This window comes from Pleurodeles waltl, chromosome 6 (assembly GCF_031143425.1).
Source record: "Pleurodeles waltl isolate 20211129_DDA chromosome 6, aPleWal1.hap1.20221129, whole genome shotgun sequence".
Taxonomy (NCBI): Eukaryota; Metazoa; Chordata; class Amphibia; order Caudata; family Salamandridae; genus Pleurodeles; species Pleurodeles waltl.
Window position 1 is genome coordinate 1,391,941,233 of NC_090445.1, and position 27,439 is coordinate 1,391,968,671.

Sequence of the window (27,439 nt, forward strand, 5' to 3'; positions counted from 1 at the left end):
CATCTATCTCTGCTTCCACTTTCCCATCCACCCTTCTCAATACAACCACACTTAATGGTTTACAATCCATCCTTTTACACATCCGCCCATCAAAACTGAGGTACCCATCCATCTTTTCACCCGTTACTCTTCTCACGCTGGTCATTCTTCCATTTTTCAATGTTTCACCCTTCAGTTCATTCGTTTGCATTTTCCTTCTTTCCTATCTCAGGTTACCTCCAGAGATTTCCTTTCCCCTTTCTATTTACTCATCTTTTTTTTCTATTTTGTATATTTTCGTACCTTTCTGTCTCAGATAACTTATGGTGTTTTTTTCTTTGGCAGCAGCAGGGATGGGAGCTGGGCAGTCATTAACCTACATGGAGCTTTAGGTCTGGCTTGACCGTGCACTGTCACCTGACCTTTTCAAACCTATGCCACAAATTCGTGTCCATCTCCATGCTATTTGCTTGTAATGCTTCCCATTACCATAGAACATTCCTTTAAAGCCACACATATTGGCACTGACAATACTTGTTCTGTTTGTCTTGATCCTGTGTTCTCCCCCTATTTATATTTTCTTTTGCGGTTTCTTCCATTGTCTATGCAGCCAGGGCCCATAAGTTTCTTTCATGGTGTTCCCGAACAGTGTTGTGAATGAGCATTTTGCTTGGGGACAGAAGAGGCAGATAAACCACTATTTAATGTATAACTGACAGTAATTCTTCAGCCCAACAGGTCCAGTAGCAGCCTCCTGCTTGAATGGTACACTCGGTATACCACTACAGCTGTTGTAGTGCGTACATAGGGGTGCCTGCCCTTTTAACACATTTTTTTAAAGCTAGCAAATAAAAGAAGAATTAAATGTTTGATCCTTGTTAACTTGCAGTGTGCATAGACCCTGAGGCGTCTCCTCCGCAATTGTGTGTACTAAGTGTGCATGTGTGTTTGGACGTCCTAAGTGTTTGGACCCTTAAGACGGCCGTCCAAACACACATGCACACTTAGTTTCTCCAGCCCGGCTGTGTACACAGCCGGACTGGAGAAAGTGCACAGGCCCCAGGGTTGTCTGTGCGGCAGTCACTGCCACTCAGACTAACCCTGACCTTGCTTACATGCTATGTTTAGCATGTAAGCAGTGCCAGGATTGCTGTGGAGTCCCTGACACCAGGAGAGGAGCTCAAACGAGGTGGCATGAGAGGATGGCAGTGATGGCTAATGGTAAGTTTTGTTTTGTCTTTAATTTATTCACCCCCCTCACTCCCCTCCCCTTGATATCTGGGACAGCCGTTACTGCAGAGGTCTTACCACGCTTTTTGGCTGAGTTGTGTGACTCACTGCAGCAAAGCTATTGTGAGGTCACAGGCTTCCAACAACAAATGATTACAGGGGCTTACTAATGGTATAATGCATGGGAGCCTGCAATACTAGTTTAAAAGCCAGTCTCAGAATTCCTTATTACAGTCGAGTTGTGATATCAGTCATCATGAAATGGTGTAGCTTCTAAACTGTAATAAGTATTACAGTTGAGTTCTGACATCCATAATGCCTGCTGCCAAAGCCAGCAGACAAGGTGGCTTGTTCTAAAGCATAATTAAAGCTACATTTAAACAATGAAAACGAGAGCCGGCGTTTTTCATCTGAATGTTTTTTTCATTTTCCAAAATGAACAATGATCAGCAAAAAAAGGAAAAAAGATGCGGGAGGGCGGCTGCATAATGTAGAGGGGCCCATTAATTTCCCATACCTCGCAGGTATTGATTGGTGCTGGGCTAAATGGGGCCTCCTGAAGGGTTGGGGACCCCCTTGCACCGCAGGGGCATTAGGAGCCTGCCTTATGCTCCTGCCTGCTTTAGCATCGTTTTAACTGAATGCGTTCTGTCCTTACACCACTGACCTGAGAGAACTACACTTTCTTTTTTTTGCCAATGTGAACATACCAATAGGTCACCGATTGCATTTTAAAATCGAGACCCATAACTTTGCCAGCGCTTCCTCAATTGCAAGCATGTTTTAAAGTCATACAGCCTCCAGGCCCTTTCCAGAAGCTTCATGCCTTTGCACAAGCTACTAGTAATAACCTTAAAGTAGCATCTAAAAGAAAAACGAGAATGTTATCCTCAGCTCGTATTTACACAAGCATTGGCAAAGCCAATAGGTCTCATGCAACAAAAACTGTTGACTTTGCCAATGAGTGATAGTCATGTTGTACACCATCATGGCTGTTGCTCAGCATGGCTAAAAGTTAGTGATGTGCAGAATAGTGGTGTGTAGAGTCATACAGAGGAATGGATAAGAGTGGAATAGAGAGTTGTAGAGTGGAGTGGCAGAGTATTGTGTATTAGAGTGGCATAGTATGGAGTTGCGTAAAGTGGCATACATTGGCGTGGCATACAGTAGACTGGTTTAGTGTGTTGGTGTAGTGTTGCAGGGTATAGTGGCATATTGTGCAGTGGCATTGAATCCAGTGGCGTAAAATGCGGGGACACAGTGGAGGAGCGCACAATGGAGGGGCACAGAGTTGAGTGGCATAGTGTGGTGGCATAGAGCTCAATGTCGTAGACTAGAGTGGCACAGAGTGGAGTGGCAACGAGCTGAGATGATGTAGAGGGCAGTGGCGTAGAGTCCAGTGGCATAGATTGTAGTGACTTAGTGTGATGCGGAGTAGAGTGGCATTGAGTGGTGCCAAGTGCAGTATAGTGCCATAGATTGCAGCGGCGTGGAGTAGCGCAGAGTGAAGTAGTGCAGAGTAGAGTAGCATAGAGTTCCGTGGCAGTAAATGCATTGTTGCAGAGCCAGGGCAGAGTGCAGTGGAGAGGAGTACAGTGGCATAGACCACAGTGATGTGGAGTAGAGTGCACAGGCATAAAGTGCAGTGACAGAGTTAAGCTGCGGAGAGTGGAGTTGAGTGCAGTGATGTAGAGTAGATTGTTTCAGAGTAGAGTGAAGAGGCGTGGAGTGGTGAGTGGCGAAGTGTGCAGTGGCCTAGAGCAGTGTTTTTCAACCTTTTTTGGGCAAAGGCACACTTGTTTCATGAAAAAAAATCACGAGGCACACCACCATTAGAAAATGTTACAAAATTTAACTCTGTGCTTATATTGACTATATATAAAGTAATTCTCTTGAATAGGAATCAAATAAACGCAAAGAAAGTATTTTATAATTACTTTATTATGAAATAGTAAGTAAACAGAAATATGAAAAATTATAAAATACTTTATTCAGTGCGCAACCTGGGCCTGTTTGGCTGAACGGGTAATGGTGAGGGGTCTCTAATTTAGTGCATCGTGCTCCCAAGTGGACAGGAAAACAAGACTGTCCTTGGTTGCTGTTATTGTGCCCCTACCCTTTCTCCTCTCCCAGCTCCCCTATTTCCTTCCCCAGTGCCCTTTTCCCTCTAGGTTCCCGCGTCCCCAGGAGGGACCTTACCTTTGCAAGCCACGACCCTCCTGGGTCGTGGCTGGCTCCTCGGCTGTTCTGCTCCGGCTCTTCTCCGTGGTAGACCTCCTTCTCCTTGTCTCTCGTTACTGCCGCTCTCTCGTCCTCCTCGTCCCGCTCCTCGACTCCAGTTCTTCCTGACTTGACCTCCTTCACTCCTTCGTCTCGTCCTGACCTCGTCGCGCTCTCCCTCTCCGCGTCTTTCGGCTCCGGCCCCTTTTCACCGTTGCTGCCCCGGAAGTCCTCAAGCGTTTCCCTGGAAACAGGGAAACGCGTCATCAACGCCCGGAGCGTTCCCATGGAGACATGGGAACGCGGAACTGACTCATCGGGCTTTCCTGGCGAGAAGCTGGTTGGCGCTGGCGTGGACGTGGTCGTAACGACCCGTTCACAATGTCCTACTGTGATAGGTCCAGGCTGGAGTCTGGACCAATCACAGCCCGGACATCAGAAAAGTGGAGGGTGTCCCCCTGAGGAGCGCCAATCGGCGCCCCTGCTGGCCGAGGGTGGGGTCAAAAACCCCACCCCCCCATACCCAGGACACAGTCCGGCGCCCACCTAGTGGGCGAAAATGTTACTTTTTTTTTTTTTTTTTAATCTTTCGAATTTTTCAATTTTTCCCACGGCACACCAGGCAACATCTCGCGGCACACTAGTGTGCCGCGGAACAGTGGTTGAAAAACACTGGCCTAGAGTAGATTAGAATGGTATACAGTAGATCGGAGTAGAGTGCAGGGGTATAGAGTTGAGTGTTCCAGAGCAGGGAGTATTGGCATAGAATGCGGTTGCATAGAGTGCAGTGTTGTAGAGTATAGAGTGGAGTTGTGCCTAGTGGACTGGTGAAGCCTAGACTGGAGTGCCGTAGAGTATAGTGGCAACAAGCATAGTGGTGTAGAGTATGGTGGTGTAGGAGGCTGGACTGGCTTGTAGTGAGTACCTACGGGTACTTACACCTTGCACCAGGCCCAGTTATCCCTTACTAGTGTATAGGGTGTCTAGCAGCTTAGGCTGATAGATAATGGTAGCTTAGGAGAGCAGCTTAGGCTGAACTAGGAGACGAGTGAAGCTCCTACAGTACCACTAGTGTCATATGCACAATATCATATGAAAACACAATACACAGATATACTAAAAATAAAGGTACTTTATTTTTATGACAATATGCCAAAAGTATCTCAGTGAGTACCCTCAGTATGAGGATAGCAAATATACACAAGATATATGTACACAATACCAAAAATATGCAGTATAGTATTAGTAAACAGTGCAAACAATGTATAGTTACAATAGGATGCAATGGGGACACATAGGGATAGGGGCAACACAAACCATATACTCCAAAAGTGGAATGCGAACCACGAATGGACCCCAAACCTATGTGCCCTTGTAGAGGGTCGCTGGGACTGTAAGAAAACAGTGAGGGTTAGAAAAATAGCCCACCCCAAGACCCTGAAAAGTGAGTGCAAAGTGCACTAAAGTTCCCCCAAGAGCACAGAAGTCGTGATAGGGGAATTCTGCAGGAAAGACAAAAACCAGCAATGCAACAACGATGGATTTCCAAACAAGGGTACCTGTGGAACAAGGGGACCAAGTCCAAAAGTCACAAGTAAGTCGGAGATGGGCAGATGCCCAGGAAATGCCAGCTGTGGGTGCAAAGAAGCTGCTACTAGGACGTAGAAGCTGAGGATTCTGCAGGAACGACAAGGGCTAGAAACGTCCCCTTCAGAGGATGGATGTCCCACGTCATGAAGAGTTGTGCAAAAGTGTTTTCCTGAAGAAAGACCGCCAACAAGCCTTGCTAGCTGCAAATCGTGCGGTTAGGGTTTTTTGATGCTGCTGTGGCCCAGGAGGGACCAGGATGTCGCCAATTGCGTCAGGGGACAGAGGGGGCGCCCAGCAAGACAAGGAGCCCTCTCAGAAGCAGGCAGCACATGCAGAAGTGCCGGAACAGGCACTACAAAGAGGAGTGAAACAGTGCTCACCCAAAGTTGCACAAAGGAGTCCCACGCCGCCGGAGGACAACTTAGAAAGTCGTGCAATGCAGGTTAGAGTGCCGTGGACCCAGGCTTGGCTGTGCACAAAGGATTTCTGCTGGAAGTGCACAGAGGCCGGAGTAGCTGCAAAAGACGCGGTTCCCAGCAATGCAGTCTGGCGTGGGGAGGCAAGGACTTACCTCCACCAAACTTGGACTGAAGAGTCACTGGACTGTGGGAGTCACTTGGACAGAGTTGCTGGATTCAAGGGACCTCGCTCGTCATGCTGAGAGGAGACCCAGGGGACTGGTGATGCAGTTCTTTGGTGCCTGTGGTAGCAGGGGGACGATTCCGTCGACCCACGGGAGATTTCTTCGGAGCTTCTAGTGCAGAGAGGAGGCAGACTACCCCCACAGCATGCACCACCAGGAAAACAGTTGAGAAGGCGGCAGGATCAGCGTTACAGAGTTGCAGTAGTCGTCTTCGCTACTTTGTTGCAGTTTTGCAGGCTTCCAGCGCGGTCAGCAGTCGATTCCTTGGCAGAAGGTGAAGAGAGAGATGCAGAGGAACTCGGATGAGCTCTTGCATTTGATATCTAAGGAAATCCCCAAAGCAGAGACCCTAAATAGCCAGAAAAGAGGGTTTGGCTACTTAGGAGAGAAGATAGGCTAGCAACACCTGAAGGAGCCTATCAGAAGGAGTCTCTGATGTCACCTGCTGGCCCTGGCCACTCAGAGCAGTCCAGTGTGACAGCAGCACCTCTGTTTCCAAGATGGCAGAGGTCTGCAGCACACTGGAGGAGCTCTGGGCACCTCCCAGGGGAGGTGCAGGTCAGGGGAGTGGTCACTCCCCTTTCCTTTGTCCAGTTTCACGCCCGAGCAGGGCTGAGGGGTCCCTGAACCGGTGTAGACTGGCTTATGCAGAAATGGGCACCATCTGTGCCCATGAAAGCATTTCCGGAGGCTACTCCTCCCCTGCCTTAACACCTTATTCCAAAGGGAGAGGGTGTAACACCCTCTCTCTGAGGAAGTCCTTTGTTCTGCCTTCCTGGGCCAAGCCTGGCTGGACCCCAGGAGGGCAGAAACCTGTCTGAGGGGTTTGCAGCAGCTGCAGTGAAACCCCTGAAAAGGCAGTTTGGCAGTACCCGGGTCTGTGCTAGAGACCCGTGGGATTGTGCCAACAATGCCAGGATGGCATAGAGGGGGCAATTCCATGATCTTAGACATGTTACATGGCCATATTCGGAGTTACCATTGTGAAGCTACACATAGGGATTGACCTATGTGTAGTGCACGCGTGTAATGGTGTCCCTGCACTCACAAAGTCCGGGGAATTTGCCCTGAACAATGTGGGGGCACCTTGGCTAGTGCCAGGGTGCCCACACACTAAGTAACTTAGCACCCAACCTTTACCAGGTAAAGGTTAGACATATAGGTGACTTATAAGTTACTTAAGTGCAGTGTAAAATGGCTGTGAAATAACGTGGACGTTATTTCACTCAGGCTGCAGTGGCAGGCCTGTGTAAGAATTGTCAGAGCTCCTTATGGGTGGCAAAAGAAATGCGGCAGCCCATAGGGATCTCCTGGAACCCCAATACCCTGGGTACCTCAGTACCATATACTAGGGAATTATAAGGGTGTTCCAGTATGCCAATGTAAATTGGTAAAATTGGTCACTAGCCTGTTAGTGACAATTTGTAAAGAGAGCATAACCACTGAGGTTCTGGTTAGCAGAGCCTCAGTGAGACAGTTAGGCATCACACAGGGAACACATACATATAGGTCACAAACTTATGAGCACTGGGGTCCTGGCTAGCAGGGTCCCAGTGACACATAACAAACATACTGAAAACATAGGGTTTTCACTATGAGCACTGGGCCCTGGCTAGCAGGATCCCAGTGAGACAGTGAAAACACCCTGACATACACTCACAAACAGGCCAAAAGTGGGGGTAACAAGGTTAGAAAGAGGCTACTTTCTTACGGGTGGCGATGAGTGCATTGGCATAGAATAGAGTAGAAAGGCATAGCATGCAATGACGTCGAGTGGAGTGGTGCAGAGTGCAGTGGCATGGAGTGGTACAGAGTACAGTGGAGTATTCATGGTGTGGTAGCACACTGCTATTACAGACAACACATTTTAAATTGAAGAGACCTTTACATTTGCACAGACATTTTACAAAATAAAACTATGCGTTGCTTAGGTGAAAATGTGTGGCAATGTCCTTACCTAGTTTAATGATTTGTTTTGAACATATTAAAGTATTTGTTTCCTTTGCTTCAGAAATAACAAAAAATGTGCTTCATTTGTGTTCTTAATTCTGATATACACAGTTAATTTAAATGTTGTTCTTGTTTCGCACACTATTCAGCAAAATTGTCACATAAATCCTTTCAATTTGAAGTCTGAGAAAGAAAGTAAACCAGTGCCCTTGGAAGATGTCTCTTGGCATTTGACATTAGTCTTTGAATGCACAGCAGATGTGACAAGAACAAGACTTATAGGCCTGTTGACAGAACACATTTTGAAGGGTTCTGTGAATAAGGTTTTGGCAAGGGAAGGGATGAATTCAAGCTGGCCAGGCTAAAACAAATAAATCCAGCAAATGAAAAGCAAGAACATTTGTTATAAACCACAAAGCCAATGGCAAGCAACAGGCAGAATGCATTCCTAGGTCGACTTTCTGAATGTCCCCAAGATGTCTTTAGCAAACCAGACCGCTCAGTCTGGTAGGCCGTGACCTAAAAATAACATTGTAACCAGGGAGCTCCTTGTGCCTGATGTGCCTAGAACAACAAAAAAGGCCTTGGCGCGATGAGTCTATTTGTTGGCTGCAGGGACCAGGGTGAAAAGTCCCAGAGTTGCGCATGACCGCCTCTAGGGAAAGAATAGTTGGTATTATACTGCCGTTTCTGAAATTTTAACCTATTTTGTACATTCAGTCTTTCTCGTAGGTTCCGAGTGATGAACGGAAAAGCAACAGAAAGATCGAAAAAGTCTAAATATGTCCATACCCGTAAGTAAAGCACTTGTAGTTTTTGTGTTAAATCCCCCCCCCAGAGCAATAATCTATTCTCTAACGTATTCTAGCTTCACGAAGATCCCTCTTTCTCAAAGGCTTCTCGCGAGCCCACAGTTCATCAGTTTGTGATGAATTGATCACCAAGTCCTCCACCTTGTTTAGGTCTCACCACAAGCACTCTGGCTTGTACTCTATCGGTGCACGCCCATCACTGTCCCTTGTTCATGGGCTTGCCTTTCAAAAATCCTTTATCATTGGTAAATGCTTTACTTTTGTCCCTCCTTGGGGCAGTTTTGTTACTGCCTTGCCCATTGACCTTGTTACATGCATAATTGCACTTTTGCGGATGCGTTTGACTGCGAGATAACTTCTTTTTAATTTTGTCTCTTTCCTTTACGCTCACGGCAGCCCGGATAGTTTGAATCGGCTCGCTTATGTCAACTGTTTTACTGTTTATTTTCAATTTATGTGCAAGAAAAGTTCAGTTAGGAATTTACAACGCTAATAGCTCTTACCTGAGCAAACGCAAGGCCCACTGCATTGCAAATGCTTGGTTCGTGCTTCTCACTAGGGAACAGGTGAAAGGGCGTGTTACTGCTGTACTGACGAATTTGGTGAAAGGATGCATTTTCTGTTGGCGAGTGAGATAGGTAGACTTTGGAAACAGCGGGTTGGGATGTACCAATGTTATGCATAAACTCCAGCAACAAAAATACTTACGTTAATATGTGAAATTTGAAATAGCCATGTATTGTTTCCGAAACAGTGTGGCATAAAGCAGTTAAGTTTGAAGTATGGACATTTACTTACATTATAGTGTAAAAGAGGTTCCAAGTTTTATTGGCGTTTCTTTTTGACGTTCCCTTCAGTATTATTTCCTACTACTTTTTTGCCATTTCATTCAGATTTATACACGTTTTTAGTATTTATTCTCGGGGAACAAAAATGAAATTGAAGCTTGTGCGTGTGTGAACATCTATTTTCGCGAGTTGCACTGTAGGCTGGTATCATTCCTCATTGTGCAGGCTGCAACCTTTCAGACATACCCTTCTTTCAGCATTTCTTCCATTTCTGCCCTTTTTTATACAGAAAGAAAATCAATAGTTTTATTTATTCCATATTTTACGAATAAAAAAGAAACCACACAATTTAGTTTTAGATTAGATCTACATATTATCTGCCTGCATTGTACTTGCGTCAGACTCCTGCCATTCATCCCCATGTAGGAAAACGTTTATCTAGATGAAGCTTCTCCAACGAGTAGCTTGTTAGCAACTGGCAGCTACCCAGCTACCTGTAAGTAGCTCACTTGTGCAGCCCAGTCTACTAACTAAGAAAACATTTTCTTGGTTGAATTAATATATGTATGCTGAAATTGTGCATTCAAGACAAAATTCAGTGTATTTTCAGAACTCATGAGCTGATGTTTGGGGAGAAATGGCTGAATTACCAAAATCTATTTAAAGCTGATTTTTGAGTAATAAAAAATGTGGTAAGACATAACTATTATCATTACCTTCGTGTCAGGGACAGTGCTGCCTTGGCTGTTTTGTGTTCCCATGTAGAGGCCAAATTGACAAGCCTTTTTTTTTTTTTTTTTTTTTTTTAACGTTAATTTTAGCAGGCTTGTCTGATACAATGAAGTGATCACTGCTAGTAATTTTACATATGGTGGTCACTAATGTAATCTTGTCTAATATGCTCACTATTACAACACTATTTATAACTCATAATGATTTTTATTGATCAAAAGCAGCTCTTATTGCACAAAAGGTTGGAGACCCTTGATATAGATAAATTGCAAGCCTTCATCGGCCCACAGCCAACTTGGGGTTTGGCTGTTTTCACCTGAACAACACTAGGAATGTAATTTTTAAAGTCTGGTTTGCACAAAAGTTCTGAATAAAAACATTAATAAAATACTTTACAGAAGCACCAAACCAAAAACACAAAAAGGGTTACTTTATGTGCATGTATGAGATAAGGTATTGAATGTGTGAGATGATTTAGTGTACTTTGGTGACAAAATTGACCCTCATGCAATCCAATTTAATCTTTGCATAGGATGTGAAATGATAATCTAAATGCCAATAGGGAAGAGTGTAGGAGACACTACAATTCTTATTGGGTTGGAGCAACAGAACACTGACAGCCTTGGGAAGAGCCAAGCTAGGGCTCTGGCTTGGCTCCAAGAGCCCAAGCGTCAGACGAGCAATAAAAAGATGTTAGTTGCTCAGCAAATGTCATAAAAAATGATACTTTGTAAAATAAATGTATTTTTAACATTTCTCAGTATCTCAATCAAATAAAGTCAATTATATCACATAGTTGAGTGACATTTAAAGTAATATATATTTTTTGAAGACACGTTCAAGTGTACCCACATGCCCGGAGAATGGGTGAGTTAGCCAAAATGTTAGTTTGTCATTCTCTCTATTTATATAGCCTATATTCTCATTCAATGTAAAGCAATATAATGTAACATATATTAGCTATATAAGTGAAGTGAGATTTTTGTAGAACACAGAACCTGTACCGAATTACTTCAATGTGCTCTCTGGCTGTATGGATAAGGAAAATGATACATAGAGACGTAATTCCCTGGGCCTATGGATTACACAGCTTGGTCAAGTGGGGAAGCTGAGATTTGAATACAGGATTTATGTATTGTCCTATTTGGAGACTATATGGTTATATCTTCTCCCTTTTTAAGTCTGAAGGACCTGCTCTGTCTTCCACTGTTTAATCTTCAGTGTACACTACAAAATCTGTGAGTGGGCAGAAGTTTTTCCCTAAATGACATGCCTTCCTTCTTGATATTTTCGAAGGTAGAAACCTAGGATTTGACTTTGAGGACGAAACGAACACGGGTCACTTGAAAATGGAGTGGCATATAATTGGGTTAAGAGGTAATGAGAGGAGTAGAGAGAGAGGGTGTACAGATATAATAGCAATGCAAATAATTAACAAACCAAAATGCACTGTGGCAGAAGCAGTGACTTTTATATGTAATAAAAGGGGAGTTTAAGGCCTGACAAGGGGGTTATTTTGCCAAGTCGAATTGGTAGTTCAAAGTTGCCAGCAGGCTGCAATGGTAGGCCTGAGATCGGTTTTAAGGGGATACTTAAGTAGGTAGCACAATAAGCACTGCAGGCTCCAGTAGTAGCATTTAATTCACCAGCCCTTTGTATATAGTAACCCACTTTATAAGGGACTTATTAGTAAATTAAAAATGCTAATCATTTGTAATCCAATTATACCATGTTTTAGTGAGGGAGCATAAGCACCTTAGCATTGGGTAACAGTTGTAAATTGCACCCAAGGCCAGCAAAAACGAATTCAGAAAAATAAGAGTGAAGGCCAAAAGTTTCTGGATTACCCTGCTGACAGAGCTAAATCCAACAAATGCATTTCAATGAATGTTTGGTTTTAATGGCGACGTAAGGAGAATATAGAAAGTGATATCAGATTTTTGTCACTATATAAATAAATAGTTGGTGGTGATTTCCAAGGTAAATTCAGTCTGATAATTTCGATCCTCTGTTTGAATTTGATGAACCATGTTTCAAAGAAAACTGTTGTAGTGAAATGGATTCTGCTCATTTAACCAGCCTGGATTTTTCACTTTTTCATACCCAGATTTTGACTTTTTACTGTGGATAATTCTCAGTACTTGTGTCTGTCCTGGTAATAGCATGGTAAATGGACTGCACATTTGTACCGCCAGGGTCCACCCTTTAAGATATGGTCACTTACTTTTCCGCAAGATTAAATGGTACTTGACTGCTTACATGTGTGCACACTTGTGCGAACTGCTTGTGTGAGACGATCATTGTGTGCAGCCTGGTAACTGCACACAGGTTGCCTCGAACAGAGGGGATTCTGAAAGGTTAGATGTTGACCTGGGATAGGCCTTATTATATTAATGGACACTCATAGGTGAAGTCAGTAGTATTTATTGTTTTATCAGCAGTGGCACTCTCTTCTACAAATAAGGGAAATCTGTCTTGGCTTAGAGTGTAGGGTCCTTTTGAGTTTTTGTGGGAAAGTCTCTGGCAGTGATGTCCCCCAGAAAAGATGTGAACAGGAAACACTTGCTGGCCCCCATCTTGATTTGTCCTAACATGCTGTGTAGGATTGTTGGGAGAGGGATGGAGGGGTGACCTTAAAATTGGCCAAGGGTGCCTGGCTTCTAGAACGTTGCATCCCCGAGTTAAAAGCTCTTGTAAAAGGAAGATATAGAGTTTGACACTGGAATTGGACATTGGCAATACCATGGATAACTGGAATGACAAGTCCCCTTATACCCTAATGGACTCAGGAGTCTGCCCACAGCTGACCCAAAGCAAGTGCCCTCCGGAAATAGTGCAGTGCTGTAATGAAACTTGAGGGGCACCTCTATAAAGTACATGGTGGGCATCCCTGTCTAGACCTACTCAGGAGCTCTTGGGCCTGGGTACAGTGCTGAGGTGGGTTCCTGGAGCTCTGGGGGCCACCCTGCACCGCAGAGGCCTTTGGTACACCACTGGACTAGTGAGGCTGATTCCTTTAATCCCAGTAAGGACCAGTTGGGAGAAGACCTGGACTTATATGCCCCTAGAAAGAACAGAGGAGCACCAGGGATCAGAAAAAGGAGAAACCCTGGAGCAGAGAGCCAGTGGAACTAGCGCTGTGCAGAGTGCCACTTCAGAGGCCAGGACACCTACTGAAAAGGCTCCGGGTGGCTGGGGCTCAGTAACAGGAGCGAAATGAACCCAGAATTGAGCAAGTCAGCCAAATGAGGACTGCTACTGAAGTGGAAAGGATTTGACCCCCTCAGCTTGAGCAACAGTGTGGGGCACTGCCGCAAGTCTTCCAAATACAGCCTACTGGTCGGTACAAGGCTTAGTAGTGCTCCAGCAGAGTGCATGCTAACACCTGCTTTCTGTGCCTGTACCTGCAGGGAACGGGGCAGCCACCACAAGCGATACATTCTGACTGTATTGAGCAGCCCAGGGAGAATCCACCTGTTGATCCCACACCAGCAGTTGAGAGCAGGCTAGGAGGTCAGCCGGCTGGGCAGCACAGGAGTGAGCTACCGGGCTGTTCCAGCCAAAGCACAAGTAGGGGTGCCTGGCTGGGACTGGGCATCTCCAGAAAAATGGCCCAAGAAAAAAGATGCAGGGCAGAAGCCCTGCACAATGAAAGAAACCAGAGTTGTTACTTAAACATGCATGCTTCTTAGAGGAAGCACCCCATAATGCCCTGAGGGGCTTTCTTCTGCAAATGTTTTTCCATGTAGTGGCCCCAGTATGGCAGGGGATCACCTACATGTTGCAAAGGAGTTGTGAGGGAGCTGCAGGAGCAATGGCAGTACCCTTCCCTAATGAAATTGTTTATGTCCAGGAAATTATGACTCCCGAACCCTCAAGCTGTCAGCATAGTTTTAAGCACTCCCAAGGCTGGAACTTCTGTTCTACAGTGTGGAAGAACAGTGTCCTCTAGTGGTTAGTCATGTGGCTGCAAATCTTGTGACCTAGGGTGGTGAAAAACAAACGCATGTAATGTGGTTTTATGGCGTTTTATTTTAAAGGTGTATTGCAGACTTTTTTTTATAAAGGTTGCAATGCGTTATTAATAATAATAATTGCATGCAATATTTTTAGTGATGTCAGAAATAGTGATGCATTATAACGTGGCACTTGGTCCTTATTGATAATACCAATAGGCATGCTTTATCTAATGTGACATCATCCTATATTGTAATATGCCATCTTGTTACGGAGGGGTGGCACTGTGATATTTAGGGGTCAACTCTAATGTATTCAAAGGTATTTCCACCAACATTATGTATATTTGTAAATTATTGCATAATATGAAGTAGTACGTGTGTAATACTAGCTCACACAACCTCCCCTGAGTAGGCCCTGAGTAGGCCTTGGACTGCTCTGGTTCGCTACCCTTAGAGAATCAAGAGCTACAGTGGGTTGCTTGATTCCCTGTGAGGGGTAACTGTGGACCTATTTATTGGGCAGGCCTCACATCCTGCACAATTAATAGGCTAGTTTCCTTACATCTGTTTTCTACCATGATGGTTTTTGTGAAATTATGGTTTGTGCTTCAAGAGGCGACTGAGGACACATTATTCTGTATGCACAGAAATATCTTTCTTCGCCATATGAGAAAGTCTCCTCAGCAAATTAGAACATGTACTTCCAACAGTAGCAGTCCCTTGTCAGCTGATTCTACAGTGTTTTACTGCAACTTCACCTTGCACGGTTTAATGACTAACTAGATTGCTAACTTCATGAAAAAGTGCACATGAAGTCTATGTTGCTGGAATGTATAAAGCTGGAATATATAGAGCTGTTGAATTTTAAAGCTTTGCACGTGGAGCGGGCTGAAGAAAATGAACAATGAGGTGATAATGCACATACGAATTCAGCTGCTTAAACACAACTATAGGGGAAATGTGTATGTTTGGTCATTTATGACACAATCTTCTTTAATGAGCTTTTCTATGAAGGAGACTGAGGTAACCAACAAAATGAAGGGTTTCAATTTATTGAAATTATATTTAGCGCTCTAGTAAGGTAAAGTGAAAATACATTTTCAATAATTTTTCACATCCTCCTCAGCCATGTGAGAAAGCCTTGCATGCTAAACGAAACATGTTCACCATAAATGAAACATGTTCAACAGCAGAAGCTGTCTATTAGTTGATTCCTCCATGTTCTATTGTTGCTTTACCATAGAGTACTATTGAACAACTAGAGTGCTAACCTATATCCCAGTCAAGTGAGACCCTTTTGAATGCTTTTTGCTGAAGTAGGAGTTGTTGAATTGATGTCTTTGCGTACGAAAGAGGCTGAAGTAAATGAACATTCAGGTCTTAAGGCAGATATGAAACCAGTTGGTTAAAATATGAAAGACAAGGCATGGATTTTTAGTCACTTGTAGCATATTTTAAAAAGCTAAATAGTTAACATCAATAGTTGCCTCTCCCTGCATTAATGTGGACGGCCTTCAAATTGATTTTTATTGTGGTGTAACTATAAGGAAATTCTGAAACATTTTAAATAGGTAGTGTGTGCAAAATGTTCTCTGAATAGGTTCCATACACCTACATTTCAAAGATATTTGAATCTTCTTTAAATCAAACAGAACAAAAAGGCATCTATTTTAAAACTTAACAAACATTGCCATGTATTAGAGTCTTGATATGTGGGACACTTTAATTATTCAATATGAACAAATGGAAAAGTCTTTTTCAGAACTCTTATTTCAGCAGTACAGAGAATTTTAATTTTAATTTATATATTCGGTCTTCTGTACAGGAAAGTCTGTGGTTTTAAAGGTTCCTTCTACAAAAGCATATCTCCTAGTGTGGGCACTTTCTGTGAGCTAGATGAACATTCTTTATGATCTTCATAGTATATGGGGAAACAGGCAGAGTGATGTGTGTTAATGTTGTACTATAGCTGGCCTTGGGTGCTACCTGTGAATGTCCAGGATGTATATCACCTGGTTAAGAGCCAATCAAATCCACCAGTAGTAATTATCAGCTGCTTTATTTACAATGAAAAGTGCAAGAGTACATTTCCTACAGCCACCAGCACGAATTAAGAACATGGAAGTCTATAATGTTGATGAGGGAGGTTGGCAGAATCAGCCAAGGGAGGAGGAAGATGGGTATTTTGGCACAAATTATTTCTTAGTTCTAACGATCAGTGGTCGGAAGCTTAGCTATAGTTTCATTGATCCTAGCTTATGTTCTTTTTACCAGAACCCCTTTACCAGGAGTACTGGTCGCAGTGTACTGGAATGGACCCAAGACCTGGCTCAACTGGATTCCATTTGGACCTCTCCCTCTCCATGGCCGGTTTGATGCCATACACGCTCCTGTCTCCTCCTCTGATGTCTCCTCGGGATTCCACCTTCTCCTTCTGGCAGGAGATTCCACAGGTGAAGAAGAGTGGGCTGTTGAAGCACATCACCCCCCAGGAACGTAGACTACAAGAGGTAAGGAAAGCAAGCAGTTTGAGGCAGTCTAACAGTGTTAAAATGTTATGGGGTATCTATTAATAAGTGGCCTAGAATACTTACAAGGGGGTTGTTTATAAGAGTCCTACCTGTGATGAGATTAAAGATTTAAAAAATGGTAGCTGGGCTAACAGATCATTGTATCAGAAAATACAGCAGAATGAGGGATCTACTCTTGCCAGCTGATAGTCCCTCTGTCTGACATTACCACAGACTACGGGTGAACTCTTACTCTCTGAAAATACCATAGGGTGATGAAGAAGCACTTTCTCTGGATGTCACTAGCAGAGAGTGAGGGAGCGGTTTGGTTTCAGATCGTCTTTTTGGATTTGCAACTTCCACAGCATGCCCTTTTGCCTGCTTGTAATGCTGGGCAATCTGGGAGCCACTGACCTGAGTGTGCAGTGGACATGAGTACTCAAAAGTTTGATTTTCTTATCTATACCTCTTCCTAGATTTGAGCAACAGTATAAAGAGGAATACAGATATGCAAAGATGTAGTATCCAGAGTGCCTAGTGTACACTGGATTGGATATTTAAAGTACTATTTATGTTATCACAGCTCAGTAGAACTAATTTCTATCTTCTGCAGGGCCTTGTCCTGGGCCATGACTTGCAGCCAGGCTTACCAAGAAAAGGTTCTGCAGGTGCTAAAGTATAACCCTTACACACAACACCATATCCCAATTCTAGCATACTGGATCCTTCACCAGTCCAAGACGAGTTCGTACACCCTCATCTTTCCTGACTTCCCCAAAACATATTAGGTGTTCTTATGAGGTGCAAGATGTGTTTGTAGGAGTAATCTACTTGCTGTGCAGAACGTGATGGCACTAAGTACATCAGATAATACCTTCTCTTGTGGTATCTCTTGAGGCTGGGACCAGCTTGTGTTTGGTCTTTCATCTTGTGCTGACCATCTCCTCCAGTCTCCCAATAGCAGCAAAGCCCCAGAAATTCAGATGTTAAAGTCTACCCCATGTTGTCTTGTATGTGACACGTTGCCCATGCAGGAACACCAAGTATGTGGCTCTCCTGGTTATGTCTATTCAGGCTACAAGTGGCAGATACTCATCACCTACCTGGTTCACTTTCATTATGTCTATGGGTGTAATTCATGCTGTCTGAACCACAGACTGATTCAGCTTTATTTGTGCTTCTCCTGACCCTGGATGTGGAATGGGTTCCAGTGGTGGGTTGTTCTCCAGTTTTACTCAAGACTATACATTCCTACATTTGCCCACTACACTGATGTTTCCAGTCTGTCTAGCCTGCACTGTTGCACTACTTGTGACGTATGCTCCTAGTGCTGGGCGTGACTTTCCAGCCTCCAAGGTTAGGAGTAAAGGGCACCAAAATGGCTATGCTGGCAGCCAAACATCTCCGCTGGTGCTCTGTGGACCCACAGCATCCAGGAGTTGCCAAGTTAGGCTTGATGTTGCTGATAATAGTTGACATTTGGAGTAAGAGCATAGAAACGAAAAAACAGGACTTCCCCTTTACCATGTTGGCCATGCCCCCAAATAACCAGCCTTAACAATGATTGAAACACAAGAGTGGTGGTGGGAGAGAGTAGAGTCTAGTTTCTGGGATATGTAGAGCCTACTCTCAATAAAAACATGTACAGACTACATGCTAAGACCATATGTAGTAATGTATTGGAGGATGGCTTAAAGTGTCTACATTGTCCATTTGGTGCTTACCTAGAACTCTGGTGTAGCCAGATGCACCTTCTAGGATTGCAACTGTAACAAAGTCAGGTCACTATTGGACGCATGTAGCTCTGAGCCCACATGTTCTCCTGAAGGATGAAGTTGGAAAATGACCACCTCCGTGGCTGTGTTTTTGTCTGTAGCGAAAGTCTGTAGACTTTTTTTTTTTTTTTTCTGCCTTCCACCTCTCCCCGCAGGCTTGTGGTTCAGAACATCCTTTTCTCTGAGGTAGTGCATGTTACTGCTTTTCGTCATCTCTGATGCTGTTGTCCTCTTTCTTTTCAGTCAGTATTTGAGGTGGTTACATCAGAAGCCTCATATCTCCGCAGCCTCTCACTAGCTGTGAATCACTTTCAGAAATCCCAAAAGCTCATACAATGCCTCTGTGCCACTGAGGTGCACACACTGTTCTCCAACCTGCAGCAGGTGAAGGATGTAAGCGAGAGGTAAGAATAGAAGACATTATCTCCTCTCTATCTCCAGTATTCCTAACAATCCTATACAAATAGGCACTTTAAAGTCTGGTTGCTTTATGCCTTTGTATTTCATAGCAGCGCACAAGTACTTCAGCCCTGATTCTTATATTCATTGAAATTACAATACTGACACAACACTTAGTTCTGCCAATGTACCTCCTCTCTGCGTGTGCGCTAGTAATCCTACACTGAGATCCCACACAGAGCGCTTCCAGTCACCCTCAGCAGTCCTGCTAGATCAGAAGTGGGAACCACATGCAACTGCACCAGTACACTTCAAACATGCTCTGGTCCCAGGTTATTACATTACTAGGGACGATGTGGAAGTCTTCCAGTGTTTGACCCTTCTGCCTCTATGCTTCAGCATCCTCCTGTATTGGTAACCGCACCTCTACCATGGTTCCTCACTCCTGATCTTTGGCCATAACATACTCTGCCAGTACTGGACTCTCTGCAAACGTCTACCAGTGTCCCTCAGTCATGACCAACTGCACCTTTATCAACACCGGGACCGAACTACATTGACAATGCTCCTTCAGCCTGCTTCAAATCCTCTTAGATCTCAATCCCCCCATTTACCTTGTTAACTAAATTGGGAAGAGGGTATTTCTACAATCTTTCTTACCTTCCTCCCTGGCAACCCTTTACCTCTCTTCTTATAGTTTTCTCTTGGATCTGGAGGAGCTGTTGGAGGTGGACGTCTTTCTCTCAGGAGTTGGAGAGCTTGTCCTGAAGCACTGCCCATCGTTTCACAAAGTCTACGTCCCCTATGTGACCAACCAGATGTACCAGGAGCAACTTGTGCAGCGGTTGATGTAAGGAATGCCTATGTCGCCAGCATTTCCAAGCATTTCCTTTGTGATAGAGTTGCAGTGTTGCCTTTGAAATTTATGAAATTAATGGTTCACACTTTGCTACAGTTTCGCACAAATTGACAAACTGCTTTCTTTTTAAAGTCAGTGGAATATAGATTGAGTCCAAAATAATGTGCCTGCTTTGTACCAAATGGGTCTACTTAGTGGTTGAGTTGTATAGGCCGCTTCCAGCACTTGTGGCTCCCTAGGCAACACTGTAGCTTTATCAGATTCAAAGTGTTTAAATATGGGCACCAGTTTGGGCTTTTAGTCGAATCCAAATGGCTTTTCTGGACCATTCAGATGGGTAGGGTTGGGAGGTGGGATTGGTTTGCGCAGGGCTTATAAACATGGTCTTCGGCACAGTTGACCTGATTGATTAAAATTGCTTGGCAATTTCTTTTCAATTTACTGTTTATATTAAAATGATTTCTGCTTTTAATGCTTCCACACAAAATTCCTGTGTAGTGATTGAACATTTTCTGAACATTTTAGTATTTATTTAGGCTCCAGAGTCGAAGGTATTAAAACACAAATAACTTTTCAATCAAATGTTGAAATTTTACAGAAACAAATTTACCACAATGACTTTCTCCTCTTGCATGTTAAGAAGCGTGCACAACCTTTACATATAATCTAACAAGTGTAACACTAAGTGTTTCCAGTGCTTCACACTCGCAGATTTATTTACCTTTCTGGCTAATCTAGACATTTGTAACATCTTCCAATCCCCTCACAGTTCATCCTTATAAATAATTCTGGTCTACACCTTTTGGAAATTCAGTTAATAGTGATTCCTTTTTGCTTTAGTGTTTAATTTAGGGCCTTGATAACGGGTTGTGTGCAATAGTGTGGAAGTTTAACCACATACAGTAAAAACAATTACCCCACAACTTCCTCCTATTCATAGTTTTCTGCTTTAAAGCAAAGCAGAAAGGCTTTAAAGCAAAGCAGAAAATGCCACATTTAACACACCAAAGTTGCACGTTTTAACTTTTACCTTAGCTTTTCTATTGATAAATTTAACCAGGTATGACTGGCAAAAATTTGTGAGCTGAAAATAGGAAGGGTGGAATCATAGTGCACAACTCTAAATTTTAATCTCTGTGCAAATGTCTTGCACATGGATCAGAATTCAGTGGTGATCGACACACTTTAAAAGTAGTCGGGTGGGTGGAGGGGGTTTGAGCGAGTGAGGGGGGAGCACGTTGGGGGCATGGGGTTTTCTAATAATTAAAAAATATAAAACACTTACCTGGTGCTGCCGGCAGCCTCGCGCTCCTCTGCTTCCTAATCGCAGTAGTTAATGTAACAGCTTCAGAGACTCCCTGTGCGAGCCCTGTGATGCTCTCTTTGCTATTACCAGGCATGAGAGCAGTGAGGAGGATTGGCCTGAGCAGGCTCGTTTACAGCTCACTTAAGCACAGGGAGTCTGTGCTGTTTCTCCAACCCGGCTGCCCAATACAGTTGGGTTGGAGAAACCTAAGTGCACATGTATGTTTGGCCAGCCAAACTGACACGTGCACTCCACTCAATCCTCTTCTCCACCTCCCATGGCCCAGCCCTGCCCCCTCCGCACAAGGTGGCTCAGCCAGGGGCTGAAAAATAGAACAATAATAAAATATTATTTTATTTTGCAGCTGCTTCTTCTGAGCCAGTGAGACGATGCTCCTCAGCCATTGCAGAGGATCCGCGGCTGTCGGGATTTAATTTTTAACTTGTAGTTGTGGCCTAAGTGTCAAACTACTGTTCCACAGTGCTTGTTTATCAAGTTAATACCCTGCTGTAATTGTGGATCTTTACAAAAAAAAAGAATAATCTGGACTCTTGAAACTTTGTAAATTGATAGCATCCATTACGGTAGTGTAGCAGCCATCCCTGAGTAGTAAACGATGTCACATGTCATGCATGTTGTAACAGTCAGTTTCACATATTTAAAATTGCAGCTGAGGAATATGAGCATTTTCAATTACGTGTTTAGCCAAACTTGATGTATAATCATTGCTCATCACTGATTTAATCTCCTTTAGTATAATGTACTTTTTCTAAACATTTGCCCTGTGTATCTTTTCTCACATGGCAAAATATCGTTCAGATTGTATTTGTTGAATCGCTGGATAACAGAAACCGAAATGGAGATTTATTCAGTTTTTGGAGGCCAAAGAATAGGTCCTGTAAACAAATTACTACAGTTTCCATACCTTAAGTATGGATATGTCCCAGTGTTCTCTGGTATTTGTTTTTGCTTGAGCGTTTTGAGGGTCTGCTTTTGTGCTATTACCAAGGGGTCCTTCTCCTTCCTCTTGTGTATTCAATAGTTTTTTTCTTACACAATGATTTTGGAAAAAGGAATGCTTACGAACAATCCATCTTCCCTTATGATTTTTTTTTACGAGCTTGGGGTGAGCCTACTGCATAGAATTACATTTATTTTCATACAATCCTTTTTTGTGTCTATTCAAAGCTGCCTCATGTGAGCATATGTTCCTTGCTTATCTTTGTCTTTTTATTGTAATCTCCTGCCCAGAGTCTATTTAGAATGTCTTTTATGTATGATTGATTTCTTCAGTTGCTTGAGATCCTTATGGCCTGTAGATTGTACTAAAAAATATTGCTGATGGTCTTCCATAGAGTCAACCACGAAGGGCAAAATTCCAAACTGGGTATAATTCAAATTCAAACAATATTTCCCCCTTCCCCTGGAGCGGACTATACCAATGTCATCAGTAACTTCAGGGGGTGGAAATAATTCTTTGTTTGGATTTGGTAAGTATTGTTTGGGGAAATATGTTTCCATGTTGAATCCTCTGTTTCCTCCAGCATGTCACAACCTGAGATTCCATCTGTTTTCAGCAGCCAAGATCTCTTAGTGAAATGCAACGTTATCCTGATTGGGCCATAACTCCCATTACCTGCCCTGCCAGGATTACTGGGGCCACCAGCATTAAACCCCTAGCAGTAAACCAGGTAGGGCCAAGCATAAAACACCTGCTATGGGAAGCGTAGATTTTAAATATATTGTGAGTTCTTCCAGCCTGGTTCTCTCTTTAGAAATTCATGTATACAATAAGTACATATATGAATTAAATAAACATCAACTTATCTGTTTGCATTTCAACCTTCCTTTGTTCATTATCCCAATATGAGAGTTTTATGGAAGGATTGAAATTACAAAATTGCGAGCATTCAGAATATGGGTCATACCTTGAGCATAATTCTTGCAAAAGAAATGGTCTTTTTTTTCACTAGTTCCCTTTCTTGCTGCACCAGTCCTCTACGGATTCTTCAATGGCCTCTTTTCCAGTTCAGACTTCAGTAGACGAGAATATTTGATACTTCTGGGGTATGGCATACAATGGCATATACCAACGGAAGCACTCAAGTCCCTATAATAATATTGTTAAAAACCAAATTCAAAGTCCATAGTTCCACTTGGAATGTTCATCATCTTCTTTATTGTTTTCTTTTCAACAGCTACAGCCAAGCCAACACGTGTTTCGTCTGGGTAAATATCTCCCCACAGACTTCGTCAGGGCTTTTCTCAACTGTTAACAACATATGATATCCAATTAGTTTTATATTTAAAATCTAATTTTCAAGTTCCAATTTCAAATAAATCCACAATATTGTTTTATATTTTCTTTCACTATAAAACACCCAGTGACATACATTTATCTATTATCCTGGTGAGGATCTTATTACATTCATTAATGGTTCATTATAGTAACTAGTCCCCTCTATTGATTTAGTATTTAGTCATAATTAAATACTGGTGATTTTTATGTAAACCAACTCGCGTGCACCAACGAGTGCCGCATCCCGTTTCAGGAACACCAATGTGTATCCATCCAATTAAAACATGGATATATAAAAAAATATTAGTTTTACCTGGTGTACAGTACTTCATTTATATCTTTATACCTGAACATAAATCCAGTGTATCTGTAGATATAAGTAAATTGAGAGGAATTAAGATTCCAGCACTTTTCTCCTATATTGTTGTTAGAGCATGCTATACAGTGTATACTATCTGTGTCCGCTGCTGTACTTGCATAACGTTGCTTGTGTCTAATGCTAGATATTGTTATTAAATATATCTTTCTTCTCACTGTAAAGAGAAAGAGACACTATCTTAGATAAACAAAATTACATGCTGCCTTATTGCTCGCTACCGCGGTTTTCAAATATAAGGTTACTTCTTGTGATCAAATGTCAACTGAATACTAACGAACCTTCTACTAGTACGTCGTCGCGTCGCCTCAAATCTGCATCTCCCGTAATTGTCAAAGTGTTGAGCAATCTTCCGAACGTGAGTACGTGAAAGGAAGGTCTCGGCACTAATGTGTGCTTTTATGTTTAATACATTGCAGATGTTAACAACGGACTTCCTGTCTCTCTCCACATCTTTAGTCTACATAGAAAGAGGACTATTTGTCCCCCTAAGAGAGAGAGATTCAATAACAATATCTAGCATTAGACACAAGCAAAGTTATGTAAGTACAGCAGCGGACACAGATAGTATACACTGTATAGCATGCTCTAACAACAATATAGGAGAAAAGTGCTTGAATCTTAATTGCTCTCGATTTACTTATATCTACAGATACACTGGATTTATGTTGAGATATAACGATATAAATGAAGTACACTTCACTGGGTAAAACTAATATTTTTTATTTATCTGGATCTATCTATTGATTGGATGGATACACATTGGTGTTCCTGATATGGGATGCGGCACTCGTTGGTGCACGTGAGTTGGTTTACATAAAAATCACCAGTATTTAATTATGACTAAATACTAATCAATAGAGCGGACTAGTTACTATAATGAACCATTAATTAATGTAATAAGATCCTCACCACATAATAGATAAGTGTATGTCACTGGGTATTTTATAGTGGAAGAAAATGTAAAACAATATTGTGGATTTATTTGAAATTGGAACTTGAAAATGAGATTTTAAATATCAAACCAATTGGATACCATATGTTGTTAACAGTCGAGAAAAGCCCTGATGAAGTCTGTGGGGAGATATTTACCCAGATGAAACACGTGTTGGCTTGGCTGTAGCTGTTGAAAAGAAACAAAGAAGATGAACATTCCAATTGGAACTATGGACTTTGAATTTGTTTTTTAGCAATATTATTATAGGGACTTGAGTGCTTCCGTTGGTATATGTGATTAGGGACGGCCTTCTGGCTTTCCAATTCAAGGTTGTTTAGGGGAACTAACTTGGGTAGCACCGTCCATTGGATACTTTAGGTGCGATATGGTAGTGAGCACCCCGTCCTCATATTAAAATCCCCTTTTTTTTATATAATTGATATGGCATACAATGGGTAAAGGAGAGCTCACTCAACTAATACACACACAAAACGTATGCTCCCAATACCCTATCTTTCAATGTATATGAGATGCAATAGTTAACAAGTGAATAATCGCAAAACACTTTAGTCAGAACTTGTGTGTAAAAATCAAAAACACCAATCTAATTAGCATGAAAATAGCCCCCAAAGCAAACAAGAAATCTTAACATAGTAACTAAAAAGTCCATAGCCTGTTTAAAATATATTTTTTTTTTTTAAAGTCCCTATGAAGCAACAGCAAGTCTTTTCCTCATCCAAGAGGCAGTCAAGTTTTGTTTGTCTCAGAGGCTACTAATTGTGGACATCTAGAAATGTTGACGCATGTTTCGGTGGAAAATCCCAAATGTATTTTCCTCTATCCTTGGGACTGGCTGATGAATTTATTCAGTATAATCAGATGTACTCTTGAATTTCATCACAACAGGATCTTATGTCTTCCAATGCTCATGTTGTCACAATAATTCAAGGACAGTGTCATGACGCTGCCACTCCAAGATGCCATTTTATGACCACAGAGTAGAAGCAATCCATATACTCCAGTCATTAGGTCCTCAAAGTAATTAAAGAACAGTATAACCAGCTACTACTTCCTTACATCATTCTGTTGCGACAGCACAGGGGAGCAAAAATTAGAATTCTGCATCCTCTACCTAAATATTGTTGAACAGACACAAATATATTGACTCTGATGCACTGTGATGATCTAAGCACATGTAAGAGGGTATGGAACAAATTATGGCTTCTCCTCTATGCTGTAGCCATGAAATGGCAACTTAACAAATGGCCAAAACATGATGAGGTAAACTTACAAACTGCATGCAGCGCCTTTAACTCTGCCCCTCAAAGGAAACATTCTTGAGAACTCAAACAAGATGTGTAGTATTTGATAATACTCCGATCAGCAGAGTAGCTAGGTGAATCCTTTTTAACTTATACTATCTACTGTCTGTAATATTAAAAAGTCTCTCAATGACTTTTTGTCTCAATAATATTTTTTGAATACATATGTCTACATGGAGGTAGGCTGAAATGACTCCCCTAGGTCCATTCCAACCTTTGTTTTATGGATGTGCTGCCTTTACTTTGTGGTTGGGAATTCCAAGACTTTATTCAACAGTGTGCTCACATAAGATTTGAAGTTAGAACCACCAAATGTTCACCATCATCCTACTTCTCACCTTCAGTGAATTGTATTTTGATGTCCAAGCTATATTAAAAATAGCTTTTTGAAGTTAGAATGTGCCGTGGAGCTTTTTTTCTTTCCTGCCTCCTCCACCTAAGCGTTCCTGAAAGGATTTGTTTCCTCAATCGTTGTCACCTTTAATCATAAATTACATTTTTTTTCATTTGTATCTGTAAGGGCTAAAATGCATCCCTATGAATTCTGTTTCTGTGCTAAGTTATTGACAAATTATCTTTATTCTTTATATTCTGCACTGGTGTCAGTGTGTGGCTCACTGTGGTGAATGGTGACTGTGTGAACCATTCTCTTCCTCCAGGCAGGGGAACCTCAAGTTCCTTCAGGTTTTACAGAAATTGGAGCAGCAGCCGATGTGCCAGCGTCAGACTCTGAAGTCCTTCCTGGTGCTGCCCTTCCAGAGGATCACACGTCTGAAGATCCTGCTGGAGGTGAGGCTGGAAGACACCTGAGAGATGACCTTCTGCTCTATATTCATTGTTCTAGCTCAGCTGCAGCTGTCGTACGTGTCTGTTCTCTTTCTTGCAGACTATTTTGAAGCTTTCCAAGGTGGGCTCCTTGATGGCGCACTCTGTGGGCAGAGCACTGAAGGCTGTCAGTCAGGTAAGATTTCTAGCTTGCCCATTAACAGAACGCCATCATTTACCTCCCTGCCCAGGAGACTCCTTGTTTGGATAGCTGCACAGTCCTAAATGCCAGGGACTTGAGTCTTGGATGACCCAGGCAAGGAAAACAATTACCCTGATATGAAGGGAGACCACTTTCTAAGGACAATTTATTGTATTTTTCAAAATAAACTCCCCATCTGAATGCAGAGCAGGCCAAACACATTTCCCACTCGCACCTCATCAGTGGATGCACTGAAGGCACAGGGATATCTTTAAATTTGGTGTGTGGTTCTCTGCTGGAGGTTAAGGAGGGTCATATGTCTGGTCCTTTGTTGACCCACCAGGCTGGAGGGTCACCCACCAAACTGTAAAGAAGCGCTATAGTTTTTCAACTGTGTGAGGTTCAGTTTCAGGGTACTGAGCTGCTTTCGCAACATTTCTGACGTGTTCCGGGGAATTTAGTTTTCAGTTCCTGGAGGGAGATTTGTTTTTTAAGGAGGTGTGCTCTTACATTTCATTAAGGATCATACCATATATAGCATTCAAATAATACCAATAAGTTATTTCTGAAACGTCTCGTAGTATTGCTTTCTGTGGCTTTGACTCAAGAGAAACTGCCTACATGACTGGTTCTTGATTTATCCACACAAACGTTTAAACTATTTTCAGCTAACCACACAGGCAGTATGAGTCTTTCAGCCATTATCTATGTAGTTCCATACTGAGCAAACGCCTTGATAGTTCTAGGGCTCTGCAAGACAGTTCTGAATCTCCAAAAATGTGCACA

The 27,439-nt window shown here is 42.6% G+C and overlaps 1 protein-coding gene across 1 annotated transcript in view; it reads left to right on the plus strand.

The window, feature by feature from the left end:
* The window catches only part of LOC138300880 (rho guanine nucleotide exchange factor 19-like), a 133,801-nt gene that overhangs the window by 37,543 nt on the left and 68,819 nt on the right, over positions 1-27,439 (plus strand). The window contains exons 3-8 of the mRNA XM_069240733.1: positions 8,333-8,406; positions 16,178-16,413; positions 18,432-18,592; positions 19,285-19,437; positions 26,346-26,475; positions 26,573-26,647. Of these exons, the coding sequence (XP_069096834.1) occupies positions 8,333-8,406; positions 16,178-16,413; positions 18,432-18,592; positions 19,285-19,437; positions 26,346-26,475; positions 26,573-26,647 (829 nt within the window). The remainder of the gene's footprint in view (positions 1-8,332; positions 8,407-16,177; positions 16,414-18,431; positions 18,593-19,284; positions 19,438-26,345; positions 26,476-26,572; positions 26,648-27,439) is intronic.